This window comes from Eptatretus burgeri, chromosome 9 (genome assembly GCF_056783735.1).
Source record: "Eptatretus burgeri isolate ZD-2024b chromosome 9, Ebu_testis_v1, whole genome shotgun sequence".
NCBI classification, from domain to species: domain Eukaryota; kingdom Metazoa; phylum Chordata; class Myxini; order Myxiniformes; family Myxinidae; genus Eptatretus; species Eptatretus burgeri.
This window is the reverse complement of record NC_140969.1, coordinates 55,595,490-55,612,989: the sequence shown is the minus strand read 5'-3', so window position 1 is coordinate 55,612,989 and position 17,500 is coordinate 55,595,490. Positions and strand designations below refer to the sequence as shown.

At 40.8% G+C, this 17,500-nt stretch overlaps 1 protein-coding gene across 1 annotated transcript in view; it reads right to left on the bottom strand.

Moving 5' to 3' along the window:
• CSMD3 (CUB and Sushi multiple domains 3) overlaps positions 1-17,500 on the bottom strand; it is a 1,047,538-nt gene that overhangs the window by 579,674 nt on the left and 450,364 nt on the right. Inside the window, exon 8 of the mRNA XM_085893781.1 lies at positions 754-866. Coding sequence (XP_085749907.1) covers positions 754-866 — 113 coding nt within the window. The remainder of the gene's footprint in view (positions 1-753; positions 867-17,500) is intronic.

Sequence of the window (17,500 nt, the reverse complement as noted above, 5' to 3'; positions counted from 1 at the left end):
GGGCACGATGACAGACTCTCCATGCCTCCCTCTCCCTCATAAGTGTGTTCAGTTCATCTACATTAGCCTTGCCACTGTCTTCTCGGAGTGTGTTGACTTTCGTCTTGGGAGGGTGTCCAGGGTTCATCCTCTCGTGTTTGGGCTCCCCTGTGATGACTAGGCTGGCAGTAAACTCAGGGTGGCATAAACAGTGCCCTGCTAGTTGCAATGCAATGCTTGTTTCTTTCCACCAAAATTAGTGCTTTCGTCAAATCGGCCATTTCTTGATACATTATGCAGAAAATGGATGAAAAAAAATGACATCAGCATAAAATCAGTTTGCTTTACGTCAGTCAACTATCATTTGGGCTTTGATGAATGTATTTACAGTGTATATTTGCACCATTAAGCAATTGAGGAATAAGTAACAGGTATGTATGTGACATTATGTACCAACATGCTGTCATCAATCAGAACTCACTCTTTATCCAGCATGCCAACTGTTTTTTTTTTTTTAATGAATTCGTTGAAAGATTGCAGTCAATAAGAGAAGAGATGAGTCTTTGATGGGTGGTGATCGCCTTATACGTCATGACGTCACAATTCGTGAACAATCGATGTATGCTGGATTAAAGGTCAACCATCAAATCAGGAAGGTTAATTGTTTCAGGTTAATTTTAATACAATTTTCAACCTCCTGTAGTCTGTGTGTCAGAGGCTGAAGAGTATTGCTTTGATATGGATATGCAATAGACAGCGTGAAGGACCACATACCCTGGTAGTGGGCATGAAAGCCTCGCTGTTGATGGTCTTGGTCTGACTTAAAATGCAACCTCATCCAGTTCCTGCTGCTGATGACTGGAGCGGGTAGGTTTGTGCCTGTTAGCCTGAAACACAAAGCCATGTCATAGCAAATCTTTTGCTTCTATTCTTGCATGCAGAGTTCAAATCATGCATACTTAGATCTCATGTAATTGAATTCCGAACAAAATGGAATCATAATGCAATCTACTTGAAATGAGCCAAAGGATATTCTCAATACTCTCGAGATGTCCATGCCTGCAATTATCTGATAAAAATGTTGTCGTTGCTTCATTAAAGTGCAATGCAATAAAACTGACCAATTTAGAATATCATCGAATGGAATGAGTCTGATGAAAGAACAAAACTGCAGTTGAAATGTTGAAGGCTACGAAGGCAAATTGGATTAAAAGTGGCTGTACAACAAGATGATGAAACAAAAAAAACTGAGAAATTATACCCTTCTGACTTTAGTTGGAGAGATATGAACAACTATGAGATGTGTATCTCCAAAGATGAGTGGTGTGTAGTGGAAAGAGCCATTTGTGTTCAGTGAACTGGGAGATAGATTGAGTTGAGACAGAACCAATAGTTCCATTTAAGGACAAGTGCACAGATAAAATAAGGATGTCACTTTGACATCTTGGGTGACATATCTTTGCATGGACCAAGCTACGGGATCGGTTATTAAACCAAGGCCTTGCTAACGCTGTGCAATACCATTATTCCCTTTGGGAATTCATGTAGGACGTACGTCACCATCTCATAACCGAGTCCATCCATGATAGATTGTACTCCCATTAACCCAATCTAATCCAACCATCTTACTTGCAGGTTACTGTTTCCTCTCTTTCTCTCTCTCTCTCTCTCTGGTCATTCATCCCCTTGCTTATTATATCCAGATGTTCATTGTCTTTTTACACTTTGTCATCCAGCTCTCCATGAGCCTCAATCTTGTATCGACATTTTTAAAAAGGAGAGCTGTTCGGGTTAGGGTTCGGGTTAACAAAACAGCTAAAGAAAGACTAGTATCAGATATTACCGACTGATCTGTTGAAGAGTCAATTTTAACATGCCTCGCGAGACAACCACAGCCATTACAGAGCAGGAAAGGTGATAGTAAGACAAAAGGGGTCAGTTTAACACTTGACCTACTCTTGTGAAAGAGACCACACAATCTTTAAAATCCAGATTGCTGCAGAGGAAACAGCTGGCTTAATAGCCTTCTCAGCAACAGTGCCCTCGATCATACAATGCCGCGGGTGTGAGCACAAAAGCAGACAGTAGTTTTAGTCACTCAGATGTGATTCCCCAAAGAAGTTAGCTCCTTCCCAACACTCAAATTTGGTATTGAAAAAGTATAAATCTAAGGGACAGATAGCTGAGAGGCGAACCAACTGCCACCAAGATCATGCCATAAGATAACTCATGATATGTAATCAAAATTTTTTATTAAATATGCTGTAAAGACTCTGCTTGAATAAAACTTCCTGATGGAGCAAATGTAGTTGGTTATTCTGATCACAAAAACCTTTTTGTGACAATTACACCGAAAGGGACATCAACCTTGGAGGATTCGTCTGATTGAATTAGTCAAACAATGTTCTCACAGCACGTGGTGGTAGAAATGCTAGTACATTTCCAAGTCTTGTTTTGAGATAGAATTTAAAAAATATATACAAGCTGAAAAATAGAACTTGTTAAAATTTCAGTAATCTGGATTATTTATGATTTATGATACAATTGCAATTAACCTTTTGGTTGGACAGGATGACACAGAGGTAGCACACTTTCCTGAGAGCTGTTTTATCTGGGTTCGATCCCACATCCAACTATAAACTTGTATTGGTGCTCCAGCAAGCAGGGTGTTGCATCAAAAAGTGCGCATCTCCCAAATGGACGTTTAAAGGGGAGCTGTTAGGGTTATGGTTAGGGTTAGGGTTAACATTAGGCGGCCTTGTGTCCTGTCTGCCAGCCAGTTAACATTAGGTGTCCTGTCTGCCAGCATCAGGTTATGGGTGTTAAATATCCCAAGGTATCTTAATTTGGTACCCTGAACAAATAACAGTAAATCCTACCCAATCACCACCTTCAGTTGAGCGTCAATCATGGCCAGCTAGTCAAGCCAAAAAGACTTGCACCAAAAACTTTCCCTGGCCAAACCCACAAGAAAGTGGGAATAATTGGTGTTGTTAAAGTAATCGTAGTAGTAGTACTATAAAAAAGAATCGCAAAATATAGTGTGTAGGCCTAAAATAAGATGTCAAGTTGGTGTAGCATGGTGTTGATGTGTGCTTGTGTTCTCCCCTAGATCTCGACTGGGAGTCAAATCTATCAAAGCTAATTGGTGCTTCTTTTGACACGGCAAGCAGACATAAATGGCATATTGTAAAGGATTGTAATTAAAATCAATACAATGCAATGTCAATAGGTTTGGCAGCACTTTCATTCTGCTGAGAAAGGCTGAATAGTAAAAATTACTCGGTTGACATTTTGCTGCGTATTTCTCATGCTTTCAAATCCTTTTCAATACATTTTACAAACTATTGCAATTATGTGCCAAATTTAACAGGAATAAAAACCCACCATTAACAATGCTTTTATAATTGCAGTTTTGTAAATGTCTCATGAGCTGCGAGAAAGAGAGAATGTCTTACAATCTGATGTGACGACTGTTACTGAAAGTGAAACAACGGGGCAATTTTGAAAATTATTATTCGATCGAATTATTATTCGATCAAATAATGATCTAAATTTTCACTTCACATCCTCATGTGAGAAAAAGGTCAGCAATTCCCAGGCTGTTAAAAGAAATTATGGGCAAGACGTAGTGCCTTACACAGAACTTCATGGAGAAATAATTTATAAGTGGCATTTCCTGTCCAACATACATTATTTTTCATACGAGGATGAGAAGTGAGAATTTTTTTTAATTACTAGATATTCCGTATATTCCCCATCAAGCATGACAATGTGGTGCAGAAGTATCACAATTACTTATGAGCTGTCTAGTCTGGGTTTGAATGACCAGACTATAAACTATTGGATTTTGGTGTTTCGCACGCAGAACGTTGCATCACAAAGTACATTGTTCCTTTGATAGTGTCCTGACTGGTGCCCCATCTGCGAGCATTAGTTGGTGGATGTTAAAGATCCCATCATGTTTTTTTGTTTTTTTTTAGAAGAGTCGGCCAATTATCACCAGTACCTTGAACAATCAAATGTCAGGCCTGGCCCGCGGGTGAGACAGCAGGATCGATGTTGGATTCTAGATTGTAAGGCGATTCCAGAGGAGGCAGGAGTGAGCCACCATAAGTTGTTCTTGTTGCATTGGAATCTTACGGGTATGGTATGAAGTGTGGGCATTACAGCAGTTCAAGATAATGGCGCAGGTGTTCAAGAGTCGGTGAGAATTTATGGGATGCAGATTTGGTTCATGCCAGCTAGTGGAACAACAATTACTAAGTTCATCCTTAAGCAGAGACAGGAGAATTTTTTTCCAAAGGAAGAGTAAATTATATTGTGGGTGTGTAAATCTGGAAGAAAAAAACACATGATAGCATTCCAAAAGAGGTGCTATGTTCAGGGCCGGTGCGAAGGTATTCGGCGCCCTTGGCGAACCCTCATCTTTGTGCATTCCTGGAGCCACTATTAAGTTTCAAAAATACATATTGTGCATTAGTTTATAATTAGAGATTTATTTTACATGAAAAAGGCGAATGTGATACCGTTCTACACTTTTCACAGGGTATGTACTCAAAGAAATGCACTTTATAATGTGTAATATGGATCACGTGATGCTATACTATGCGTTCCTGCAACAAAGTTGATCATTAGAATTTAGAATTTGACTTTCTGCGCTTTCAGTTTACGAAATGCAGAAACAAGTTCCTTCAGGTGAATGTTTGGTGCAATTTCATGTTCTATTGACAGGTATCCCAACAAGTGTGTGTTGCATCATTGAGGAACAAATGTATGTTTTGATCAACTTTAGCTTGGAAAAGCTTTGCTGACAACTGGCCACACAAACGGGGAGGGTCAAAGAGGATGGAGCGAGAAAAAATGTTTTGGGGACATTATCTGTAAGGTTAGTTTTGCAAACAAAATTCAAAACATCTTGTGGTCGTGCCACCTTTTGAACTGGTCTTGCAATGGCTCGCAATTCACTGAACAAAACGGAAGCAGCAATATCTTTGGAGTCCCCACGTTGTAAATCTCACTCGAGCTTCAAGAAATGTTCCATCATTTGCTTTGATGTTCTATTCTGTAAACTGTGAGCCTCATAGAAGAAGCCAAACACAGAACTCATTTGATGCATATGTGTGAATCATTCTTTAACTGATTGTATTGTTGTTGCCCTCAAATCTTTCCACTCCAGACGACTGCCTGGTTTGCCAAGTTGTTAAACCGGCCTGAGGTATATTGGTGCTTCATGAATATGAGGGTACCTGAAAGACTGGTTTAGATAGTTGAGGTGATGCATGAGGAGGCAAAGACATCAGGCAGAATGAAGAATGGTTGTTCAGTGGCATTTGGAGATATAGGTATATATATATATATATATATATATATATATATATATATATATATATATATATATATATATATATATATATATATATATATATATATATATATATATATATATATATATATATGTCTTGGGTCAGCTCTTAGCCCTTTTATGTTTCTGTTGGTGGTGGATATGCTGAGTGAGGGGGTGTCAATAAGAAGAAGACGAGTGGGGAAAATGATATCTGAAGATGATTCGATGGGGGCATCAGGCACTGGCATTGCTGAGGAGGTACTTTGGGATGCAAAGGTTTCATGACAGGAATATTTGTAAAGTGGGGATGGAGGAAAAATTTGGGGAAACAGGGGTAATTGTGAACAAGAGAAGCAAGGGAGGATGCAGATATTTTGGATCAGGCAGATGGAAAATTCAAGTAGCTGGGTTCAATTTGAAAGTGAGTGTGACAGAGAGTGTGAAGGAGAGTGAGAAGAGAGAGAGTGAGAAGAGAGAGAGGGAGGGAGAGTGAGAGAGGGAGGGAGAGTGAGAATGAGAGTGAGAGTGAGTGAGAGAGAGAGAGTGAGAGAGAGAGGGAGAGTGAGAATGAGAGTGAGAAGAGAGTGAGAGTGAGAGAGAGTGAGAGAGAGTGAGAATGAGAGAGAGAGAGAGAGAGAGAGAGAAGAGAAGAGAAGAGAAGAGAATGAAAGTGAGAATGAGAGTGAGAGTGAGAAGAGAGAGAGAGTGAGAAGAGAGAGAGTGAGAAGAGAGGGAGAGTGAGAGTGAGAAGAGAGAGACAGAGGGACAGAGAGAGTTAGAGAGAGGGAGAGTGAGAAAAGAGAGTGAGAATAGAGAGTGAGAATAGAGAGTGAGAATAGAGAGTGAGAATAGAGAGTGAGAATAGAGAGTGAGAATAGAGAGTGAGAATAGAGAGTGAGAATAGAGAGTGAGAATAGAGAGTGAGAATAGAGAGTGAGAATAGAGAGTGAGAATAGAGAGTGAGAATAGAGAGTGAGAATAGAGAGTGAGAATAGAGAGTGAGAATAGAGAGTGAGAATAGAGAGTGAGAATAGAGAGTGAGAATAGAGAGTGAGAATAGAGAGTGAGAATAGAGAGTGAGAATAGAGAGTGAGAATAGAGAGTGAGAATAGAGAGTGAGAATAGAGAGTGAGAATAGAGAGTGAGAATAGAGAGTGAGAATAGAGAGTGAGAATAGAGAGTGAGAATAGAGAGTGAGAATAGAGAGTGAGAATAGAGAGTGAGAATAGAGAGTGAGAATAGAGAGTGAGAATAGAGAGTGAGAATAGAGAGTGAGAATAGAGAGTGAGAATAGAGAGTGAGAATAGAGAGTGAGAATAGAGAGTGAGAATAGAGAGTGAGAATAGAGAGTGAGAATAGAGAGTGAGAATAGAGAGTGAGAATAGAGAGTGAGAATAGAGAGTGAGAATAGAGAGTGAGAATAGAGAGTGAGAATAGAGAGTGAGAATAGAGAGTGAGAATAGAGAGTGAGAATAGAGAGTGAGAATAGAGAGTGAGAATAGAGAGTGAGAATAGAGAGTGAGAATAGAGAGTGAGAATAGAGAGTGAGAATAGAGAGTGAGAATAGAGAGTGAGAATAGAGAGTGAGAATAGAGAGTGAGAATAGAGAGTGAGAATAGAGAGTGAGAATAGAGAGTGAGAATAGAGAGTGAGAATAGAGAGTGAGAATAGAGAGTGAGAATAGAGAGTGAGAATAGAGAGTGAGAATAGAGAGTGAGAATAGAGAGTGAGAATAGAGAGTGAGAATAGAGAGTGAGAATAGAGAGTGAGAATAGAGAGTGAGAATAGAGAGTGAGAATAGAGAGTGAGAATAGAGAGTGAGAATAGAGAGTGAGAATAGAGAGTGAGAATAGAGAGTGAGAATAGAGAGTGAGAATAGAGAGTGAGAATAGAGAGTGAGAATAGAGAGTGAGAATAGAGAGTGAGAATAGAGAGTGAGAATAGAGAGTGAGAATAGAGAGTGAGAATAGAGAGTGAGAATAGAGAGTGAGAATAGAGAGTGAGAATAGAGAGTGAGAATAGAGAGTGAGAATAGAGAGTGAGAGATAGAGAGAGAGAGAGAGAGAGAGAGAGAGAGAGAGAGAGAGAGAGAGAGAGAGAGAGAGAGAGAGAGAGAGAGAGAGAGAGAGAGAGAGAGAGAGAGAGAGAGAGAGAGAGAGAGAGAGAGAGAGAGAGAGAGAGAGAGAGAGAGAGAGAGAGAGAGAGAGAGAGAGAGAGAGAGAGAGAGAGAGAGAGAGAGAGAGAGAGAGAGAGAGAGAGAGAGAGAGAGAGAGAGAGAGAGAGAGAGAGAGAGAGAGAGAGAGAGAGAGAGAGAGAGAGAGAGAGAGAGAGAGAGAGAGAGAGAGAGAGAGAGAGAGAGAGAGAGAGAGAGAGAGAGAGAGAGAGAGAGAGAGAGAGAGAGAGAGAGAGAGAGAGAGAGAGAGAGAGAGAGAGAGAGAGAAACAGTATAACAGTATATCTGGGTATATTATTAAAATGTTCCTGTTTGGCTCGGGCAAATATTTTCAAATTGGTAAAAAGACTTGTTCTCTTTGCAGAAAGTCCTGGACCTTGAGAAAAGAGGAGAAGAGATTGCTGCAGAACAGAGGGATGCGAGTGCTGAGAGGGCTTATGGGGATCTCTCTGAGGGTAACGAAGAGGAATGATGATATGAGGAGGTGAGAATTATGAAGGGACATGAGTGAAAAGGGATGAGAGGGATGTCAGTGTTGGTTTGAGCCCGTGCTCAGGAGGGTGCAGTGGGATGCTATCATTGCAGGTGTAATATGGATGCAGTTCACTGAATGAGAAGGTGCAGAACGAAATTGTGGTGAAAGGAAGTGTTGAAGATGGACATGAGCGAGGTGGAGGTCAAGAGACCAGGCACTTGTAAGAGAGGGACATGAAGAGAAAAACCTTGTGTGACTGACCACACAACAAGGTGGGATTAATCGGGGCAATGAAAGTAGTCATCATGTATGTTTGTAGTAGCACGTGTGGCTGGCAGGATGGCTGAGAGGTATACACACTCACTTGTAAGCTGCCGAGCCTGGGTTTGAATCTTGACCCAGCTATATGCTGTCATCCTGGTGTTTCACAAGCAGGGCGATTCATCAATGTGTGTGCCCGTCCCTCTGATGAACGTTAAACTGTGCGTTCTGCTTGCCAGAATTAGTTGGTGGACATTAAAGATCTCATGGTGTCCATTGTGAAGAGTAGACGAGCTATCATCAGCACCATGGCCAAATTCTAAATTCCTGCCCTGACTTCCCGAGTCGGATTGTCGACCGGATCAAGATTGTAACTGAGTAACTGCCTCGGCAACACCAACGCTCTGCATAAGTTATGGTACAGAATGATGATGAGTAGTATATGGTTGTTGGAAACAGGAAAAAAAAATTCAGGGAATGAGCTTAAATTCAAGTTTTTCAGTAATTATTCGCACAGAAGTGTAATCATCATTTTCACTTCGTTTCTCTTTTGGAAATCCAACAGTTTCCGTGTTCAAACGGTGCTTGCAAAGACAAGTGTCGCGGTGAACCCAAATTGGCTAGCAGATCCATGACATGCAGATCACCTCTGAATGTGTCGTCTCATGTTGACATCCTGGGGAATTGTGATCTTTACTATAACAGTATAAAACTGTCTTTCAACTACATCTTTAATCCCTCCAATTATTCCCACATTCCTGTGGGGTTGACTGGGGAAAGTTTTAAGCCCAAATGTGTCACAAACAGACTCGTTAGTTCGACCAAAGGATTTGGGCAGGAATTTGTAATTCATTCAGGGTGTCAGTGATAACTCGCTTGTGCTTCATGAAAGACAACACGGGGTATTTGGCATGCACCAGCGAATGCTTGCAAATGGGATACCCAGCTTAATGTCCATCTGAAGAATGACAGTTAGTGACGCAACTCCCTGCATATGAGGCACCAATCCAACAATTTATAGTTGGGTCGGGAATCAAACCCAGGTTAGATAGCTCAAATGAGTGTGCTGCATCTGCAGCATCTTGTAAGACTTTATATAAACTGTAATCATGGTACTATTTCAGCAGGGTGATGTGACATGAAGCACTGTGTTCTTTTGAGAAGTACAATAAAAGACGATCTATATGTTAAGAACATGAAAACAATGGGGGAGGGGGGAGAGGAGAGAGATGGAAAGGTTTAAATTGGGTAAAAAGGAATTAGGAAGCAAGACCATTTGTTGTTAGGAGCAGGGGAGGACCAGAAAAAAGGGATTGGGGGGGGCACAATTGTGTGAACGTGACATGCTGAATGAACCACCCTGATTAAATTGCATTCTATGAATAGAAAATGCCTTTCATTTTGAGACCGTTTACTGACCATTGCTAACATGTGACACACAAATGGACCATATTTGAGTTTGTTCAATGAAATTAACATATGTCCCACGATATCCATCACAAACAGATCTCGTTGGATCAGGCTATGGCGTCATTGGAGCATTTGAAATGATTTACCATGTCATTACATTGGTGACAAGTAAATGTCAGTGATGCACATACAGGAATCAATATCAATTCGGGAATTAAAACTACATATTAACAATGATAATAATAATAATCTGTATAATGGTGAGGGGATTGAAGCATGAGGGTTAAGGATTGGGTTTTATGAGGGGCTGTTGATGACTTGGGGGTTTGTGATGGGGGTGGGGAGAAGTTGAGGAGTTGATACATTTTCCATTGCCGGATGTTCCACGGTCCTTGCTGGTTTCATATTAACTAGAAATAGCAATCAGATATTGCAGATCCTCGCCAGAACTTGTGTTGTGTGGTGTTTGTATAGTTTTGTGCAGTGTATTTTGTGGTGTTTGTGTACTGGTGTGTTACGTAATTAATAAGACACATAATTACAACTGCCACTTTTTAACTGCTGGCAGTGATGACTGGGTACCAAGACATCCCACTTTGATTGGACACCTGACCTTGACCCATGAGGTTTTTCATTATTATTCAATTGAATTTAGAGTGGGATTAAAATAACTTCAATTCAGATGAAATGGAAGACCAAATAGGTACACTCCTGCATTGGAGTCATCATCCATCCATCCATCCATTGGGACCATCCTCTGTGCAGAGCATTGGTGCTGCCAAAGCAGTCTCCTTGGTTCTTGGGCACAATCCTGGACAGATCGCCACTCTGACACAGGATACCAGTATGCTGGTACTCATTTTGCCGACCTCAAAAGGATGACAGGCAGAGTCAAGCCCACCTGGTATTAATTCAACAGCCAAGGTGGATTTGAACTCAGGATGCTAGGATCCCAAGCCCACCACCCTAACCATGAAGCCAACACCAGGCATGGAGTAATCAGAAGGAACTCAAACAAGCAAACAGAAAAGATGAAGTCATCAGGATGAACCTGGATAGGATTCACATTATTTTCAGCTGCTACTCCTCTACCGTCAAACTCATCCAGGAACAGCCAAGTGACCCTCTTTCAAAAATAAAACATAAATCAAAAAAATATATATATATATAAATCAAAAATGTATTTTGTATGTGTGTGTCAAGTGTGTAAAAATGTGTGCTTTTTAACCAAGCCCATGCCCCCTCCCCTGAGGAAACATAAATAAATACAAAAACATAAAATAAAATAAACATAAAACACTGAACATTTGTGTGGTGTTGATGTGGTGCAGGCATGATGGGCTGAACGGCCTAAACCTGTGTCTGATTTCCTTGTATTCCTTGTAAAAAAAAAAAAAAAAACCCAGATCAAAAAAATATATAATTCTGGCTGCCAGACCATGCGTCCGATCATGTTGAAATTCAAAATATGTATTCCGCATCACTACTCGATGATAATTGTGAAGTTCCATGTCGATTTATGAAGCAGTTCCAAAGAAAACATTATTTAATGCTTTTCTGCAATCCAATATAGCTGTCAAACCATGTGACCTATCAATTATTCTGAAACAAAGTTGCACACCCAAGGCTTGGGGAACATTTGTGTGAAGTTTCCCCTCGATCTGTCCAGCCGTTCTGGAGAATGTTTTTTTATTGGTTTTCGGGTAAATCCAATATGGCTGCCAAACCATTTGACCGATGAAATCATTTGTGTGAAACTTTTGTTCCTCCTGGATCGGCGGTCATATGTGCAAAGTTTCACCTTAATCTGTTCACCCACTTCAGAAAAAAGATTTTTGAAGGGTTTGTTTTTACAAACAATATAGCTGCCAAATCACGTAGCCAATGACATCATCAATTTTTTTTTTCTGTGGACCATTTTATCCCAAGATGACCCTCAAATTTTTTCATTCTGATCAGATTTCACATTCTACATGTGCAATTATGATGTCATAATGAAGGCACTTATGACATTAAAAAAATCACACTTATTCCTCATGAGGAGTACTTGCCATGTGCCAAGCTTCAATTTTTTCCTTGGTGCAGTTTCAGATATACAGAGGTCCAAAGTTTTCCCATTTTTCCAACATGGCTGCCACGCCACGTGACCTATGATGCCATAATTATGATTAAAACATTCTACATGAGTAGTCGCCTCTGGTGAAAATTTCGTCTCAGACAAGCGGTTGCGGAGAAAAACACAAAGGTTCTGTGCGGACAAACAGACAAACAAACGAACAAACGGACCCAAACACAATACCCTCTCCTTTGGCGAGAATAAAAATATGAATGCGTTTCCTCACAAGGAACTCTGACACAGGAAGAGGAAAATCGGCCAATCAAAGTCTGCACTACTAACACCAACTTACACTTGTTTGTCCATTCTCTCTCCTTTCAAATGCTGAGCATCACACAAGGAAGCAGCACATACCATGTTGAAAGTCTTTGGTATGATTCAGCCAGGGTTTGAGCCACCAACGTTCGAAACAACCAACCTCCCACACTCAGGGAAGACGCTCTAACGATCATGCCACCGAGGCTGGTTAAATACAAAAGGTGTCATTGGTACGACAGATAATTATCAAAGGTATACAAAAGAAAAGCGAGTACCGTAGTCGACTGTGTTAGTCAAATGTACCAAGGTTCTCTTCTGAGAACCCTTTTTTTAAATCAAAGTTATCCTTTCACTCGTTTACCTGTCACTCCTCTATTTGCCAATCCAGGGGTGATCTCAATAGAGGAATAATGTGATTTCTAATAAGCCTCGTCTCATTTTACAGGCAGTTAAAGGTAACGCAGCAGTAATTATTGCGGCAGGGACTGTCTGCTACGGCTGTAATTAACAGCAGCATAATAGGGCTGTCGCAGTAACCAGTGAGGATCTGCAGAGGATGGGCGTGCTAATGGGTACAGTTAATGGACTCACGAGATCCCTAAACAGCTGTCCGTAAAAAACTAAACGTTTTCACTATGATGGACAACTTTGCCGGGTATTGCCTCTGACATGAACTCAATGTTGCTTTCAAAACTCGGCGAACAAAAAAAAAGACCTTAAAATGAGATTAGAATATTCATGTCAGTGACAACAGCTCTCGCACATTTCAGGGAAAGATTTTAAAAAATCAATTTCATGCCATGTAGATTTACAGCCATGTGCTGGGGCAGGATAGCTTTGACCTTCGGCTGTGAAGTATCTGCACTCACCTTTAGCTGTCTCGTCTGGGTTAGCGTCTCGACACGACTAAAACTGTCACCCTGGTGTTTCACATGTCGGGCGAAGCAAGCATCGGAAGGACAAAGCCGGATGACGTGTCTGCGACATCATTGATTGTTCGTAGACGTTGAAGATCCCCACGGTGTTTTTTGTGGAGTATTTGAGTTGTCGATGACACCATCAACAAGCTACAAATTCATGCTCAGCCGAAGGTCAAATATAGTCCAGCGGAAATGTGAAAAAGCACGTTGTGGCGTCATTATTAAGTTTTTTGGTCGATTCATCATCTCTGAGCTATCCTGAATCAGAATCAGCCTGGTACCCCAGACTCGCACCCTTGAGGAATTTTTTTTTAGAGGCGAAAAACAAAATGGCCACCACCGACTTTCGATAAATTCTGTTTTGGGCTATATCTTCACTTCTAATGCACTTACAAACACAATTTTGGTGTCTACTACTATGTTTTCATGGTCAAGGAATCCGATAATGATAAAATTAAAGGTGTATATATAAGACCTCTCTCATATTTTCAAGATGGCCACCATTTTAATATGAAAAATGGCTATTTTGCAGTTCCACTGATCACTTCGAGTAAGAAATTGAATTTGATGAACCCTCAAATATTAATACTACGTACGATAATAGTCAATGACGGCTGAAGTAACTTACTTGCAATGATCAATGAATTGATGATTATATTGGAATACGATTTTTACACAAATATATCCGGATACATGTGGATAGTTGATTATGACTGGGTTATGTCTTAAAGTAAGTATGTACATGTATTTGATTTTGAAATTACCTTTTATTTTTAGGCAAACAAATATTAACTTTGTTAAGGATGCAATGTCAACATCATGTTCAATCTTCATCATCGTCGTCGTGATTAGCAGCTACTGCCCTTGTCTGTTCGTTACACCAGTCTGATCCAGCATTACAACTGCAAAACATCGAACATGACATCTGTGCTGCCACACAACCACACCTCCCGGTGGGACATGGCCGGCTGGTGGAGCATCCACACTTGATCAGCTGTAGAATGGTGACTGGTGCAGCAGACACATGAGGTGGACGTGTGGTTGGACATGTCGCACCGTCCTCACCTTCTTGCCATCCATACTTGATGGGATCCAAGTTCGGAGAGCCTGACTGAGTGGCCGATTTCCATATAATGACTTCATGATGAGCGCGATGTACATGTTGAACAAAGGCATCATGCGATGGGGGCAACGACTTCAATTTCGGAGCAAAGGTAATCTTGGAGTTGGCCATCTTAGACTTACACAACTGATACCAGTGTGTGGACATATCACCTTTGACTTTGGAACCATAACAGGCAGCAATGAAGGTAGTTGCCTCAGATATCATCTTTTCCTTGTCTGCTTCCAGCTGACCAAGTAAGGTGGGATGATGTCCACCCATTAGTACCTTCAGCACTGTGGCCTTTCCAATTCCAAACAAATACGACACAGTATCGCATCCGGTCAGAGCATGTCCAGCAGGCAGATATTTGGCGATGCTTTTGTGTTTCAGTGCTGTTTGGCGAATGTCTACATTCGCCCTCCCAGCACACGGACTCTCCATGCTGACATCCACTGTCATCTTTTCCTCGAGGTAGAAATAAATCAACAGGACAAAGACATCTGTATCGTCACAGACCACTTTGATGTGTGAGTCACCACTGACACCTGACAATTCCAACTAAGTGATGGATGATGATGACATCTGCTTCTTCATGCTGTGTTTTCAGATCCTGTCTCTGGAGAGTGGAATTGTTCCATACTTGTACTGGTGTAGGATCTTTTCCGGTGATCTCCAGTTTGGTCTGATTGTCCACAATGTGGGTCATCAGATACTGACAGATCAAATTGATCAGTTGTACTTTGTTGTAGGCTACATTTAGGACCACTTTTTGCACTGGAAGTGTTGTGTGTAAATTGAGTTGATGTTTTTGACTTGAATCATGACCTGCACGACTGGATCTCGTCATTTGTTTCGTGCTGATTTTGATGTACCTGTCGAAAATCAGGTATATGTCACAACATTCCAGGTGGTATTTAATGGTTCCCTTGAAGTTGATCACATAATCCTCAACTGCACCATTTCTGGGCCAATGTATAGTCCATAACATGGCGCATCCATCGATGATGACAGCATCTGGAACACCTTGGATTCGACTTTATTGTTCAACTTGGAGTTTTGTCTTCAGGATTGCTTTCGACTGAGCCCGCATCGCACCGCTCTCATCAAACAAGGAGGCTGGGACAGGGGACAGTTCGTAAGAGAGGACATCCTTGATATCAATATTCTTGTATTGTTGGAGACATATGACTCGGGTGTAGATCAATTCGGTATCATATACTGGCCTTCCATCCAGCTTGATGCTCTTTTTGGTCGAAGTCATCAGGGTCACTTTCTTGGTTAGTATCTTGTTGAAGCTTGTTGGCCATCCAGATTCAAATTCCGCCACCTGTTGTCGTCCAATCTTGAGAGAATCATCAACGTTTACCTTGTCTGTCTCATGAAACATAGTAGTAGACTCCAAAATTGTGTGTAAGTGCATTAGAAGTGAAGATATAGCCCAAAACAGAATTTATCGAAAGTCAGTTGTGGCCATTTGGTTTTTCGCCTCTAAAAAAAAATTCCTCAAGGGTGCGAATCTGGCACCTGGCTGATTCTGATTCAGGATAGCTCAGAGATGATGAATCAACCAAAAAAAACTTCATAATGACGCTAAAGCACGCTGTGCCCTGAAATGGCTGTTTGGCATCTAGACTATTATGGCAAAAGTGTTTTTTACGTCTGACACAATGAGAGGGTGGGAATAATTGGGGCCGTGTAGTCATAGTAGTGGTGGTAGTAGTTGTAGTCGAAGTAGTAGTAATAGTAGTAGTAGTAGTAGTTGTACATTAATTCCAAAATAGTTGACTGATTCAGATGTACCATCATCTATTACAGAGTGTCATGCTGCTGAAACAGTTTTTTTGCAAGGGTTATATTGGGTGTTTGCCATTGCCTGCCCAGTAGTAGTTATGGCAGGAATTTGGAACTTGGATAGCTCATCTACTCTTCATAAAGGACACTGTGGGATCTTTAACATCCACCAACTAATGCAGACCGACAGGATGCCCAGTTTAACATCCATCCGAGGGACGGCACACACAATGATGAACCACCCTACCTGTGAAACACCGGAATGACAGTTTAGAGTTGGGTTTGGATTCAAACACAGATTAGACAGCTGAGAGGCGAGTGTGCATACCTCGAGGCCATGTGGCCAACCAAAATATTTGATATCAGTAACCAATTTACAACATTGTGAAGTGGATTTTTTTTTCTCCAACAACTACTGATGACAATGGTGGTCATATGGCAGCTTAGCTGCCGAGGTTATTTATCATTTATTGAAGTGCAACTGTGTCACTGATGCAGTGCCCCTCTACCAGTACACACACTGGAATTGGTACGCATTTCACCGACCTCGGAAGGCTGACAGGCAGAGTCTACCCCACCTGGTATTAATTCAGCAGCCGACGGGGCTTGAACTCAGGACCCTAGGATCCCAAGCCACCACCCTAACCTCTGAGCCAACACCAGGCTACACTGATGACAATTATTTAATGCATGAGCATTGTACCAGTAAATTGAGACCAAATAATACTGTGACTTGGCACCAACTATGGACAATAAACATCCGGTGCATCTTTCACAAAGGGAAGCCTTTGAGTCATGACAGTGGCCATATTGCAGATTCCCTGCAGTACAACTCCATTTGGGAAGGTGGTATAGGTGTGCTTTGATGAGAATATAATTTTTTTTTTTAAAACCTCCTTAATGACCTCACAAGGTCCAATATGGTAAGCCACAAGAAAAAGACATGATCCCATTATCCCCATGCAACTGAGCTGTGGCAAGTAAAAAATTGTTTTAAAAAAAAAACTCATGCAACCGCTTGTAAAATATTCTTTATCACGGAGAAATGTAAACTCTCCTTCGATATCCGTTATCGAATACTGTCTTTATTTCTGTCTTTATTTCTGTTATTTTCTGTTAACTGTCTTTATTTCTGTTATTTGTCACGTTTTGGCGAAGTAGTTATTCCCCTTCATGCGTTTTCATTCAAAAAGCATCATATTGAGCCTGAAATAGCTTTAAGTTAGCGTTTGCTTGTTACGATGTTTAATATAGTAATCATTTAGGTTCGTTTATGTTGTTAACATTTCAGTTTAGTTCACATCATTTTTTTCTGTTTAATTATGATTTATATTTATGTTTAATTAACCATACAAATAAATGTCAGTGTGTCTCCTCCATAACTCCAAAACTATAGAACTGAGCAGCCTGAAACTTTGCATGCACACCAAGAAAACTCCAAGAAAGCGCAAGAGTGAAAATTGGGTGTTTGGTTTAATTAAAACACTTTTTTTGAACATAATTAACGGCCTTAATTAATTATATCCTTCAACAGGTGCATCCTTGGACATCCTCGGACACATCGGTCACACACAACGGGTGTCCAAATTTGACATTTGGCTCAGCCTATTTAAACATACCTCGATTTGAGAATCGGAGCTGGTGAACAAGATAAGTGTTGGAATT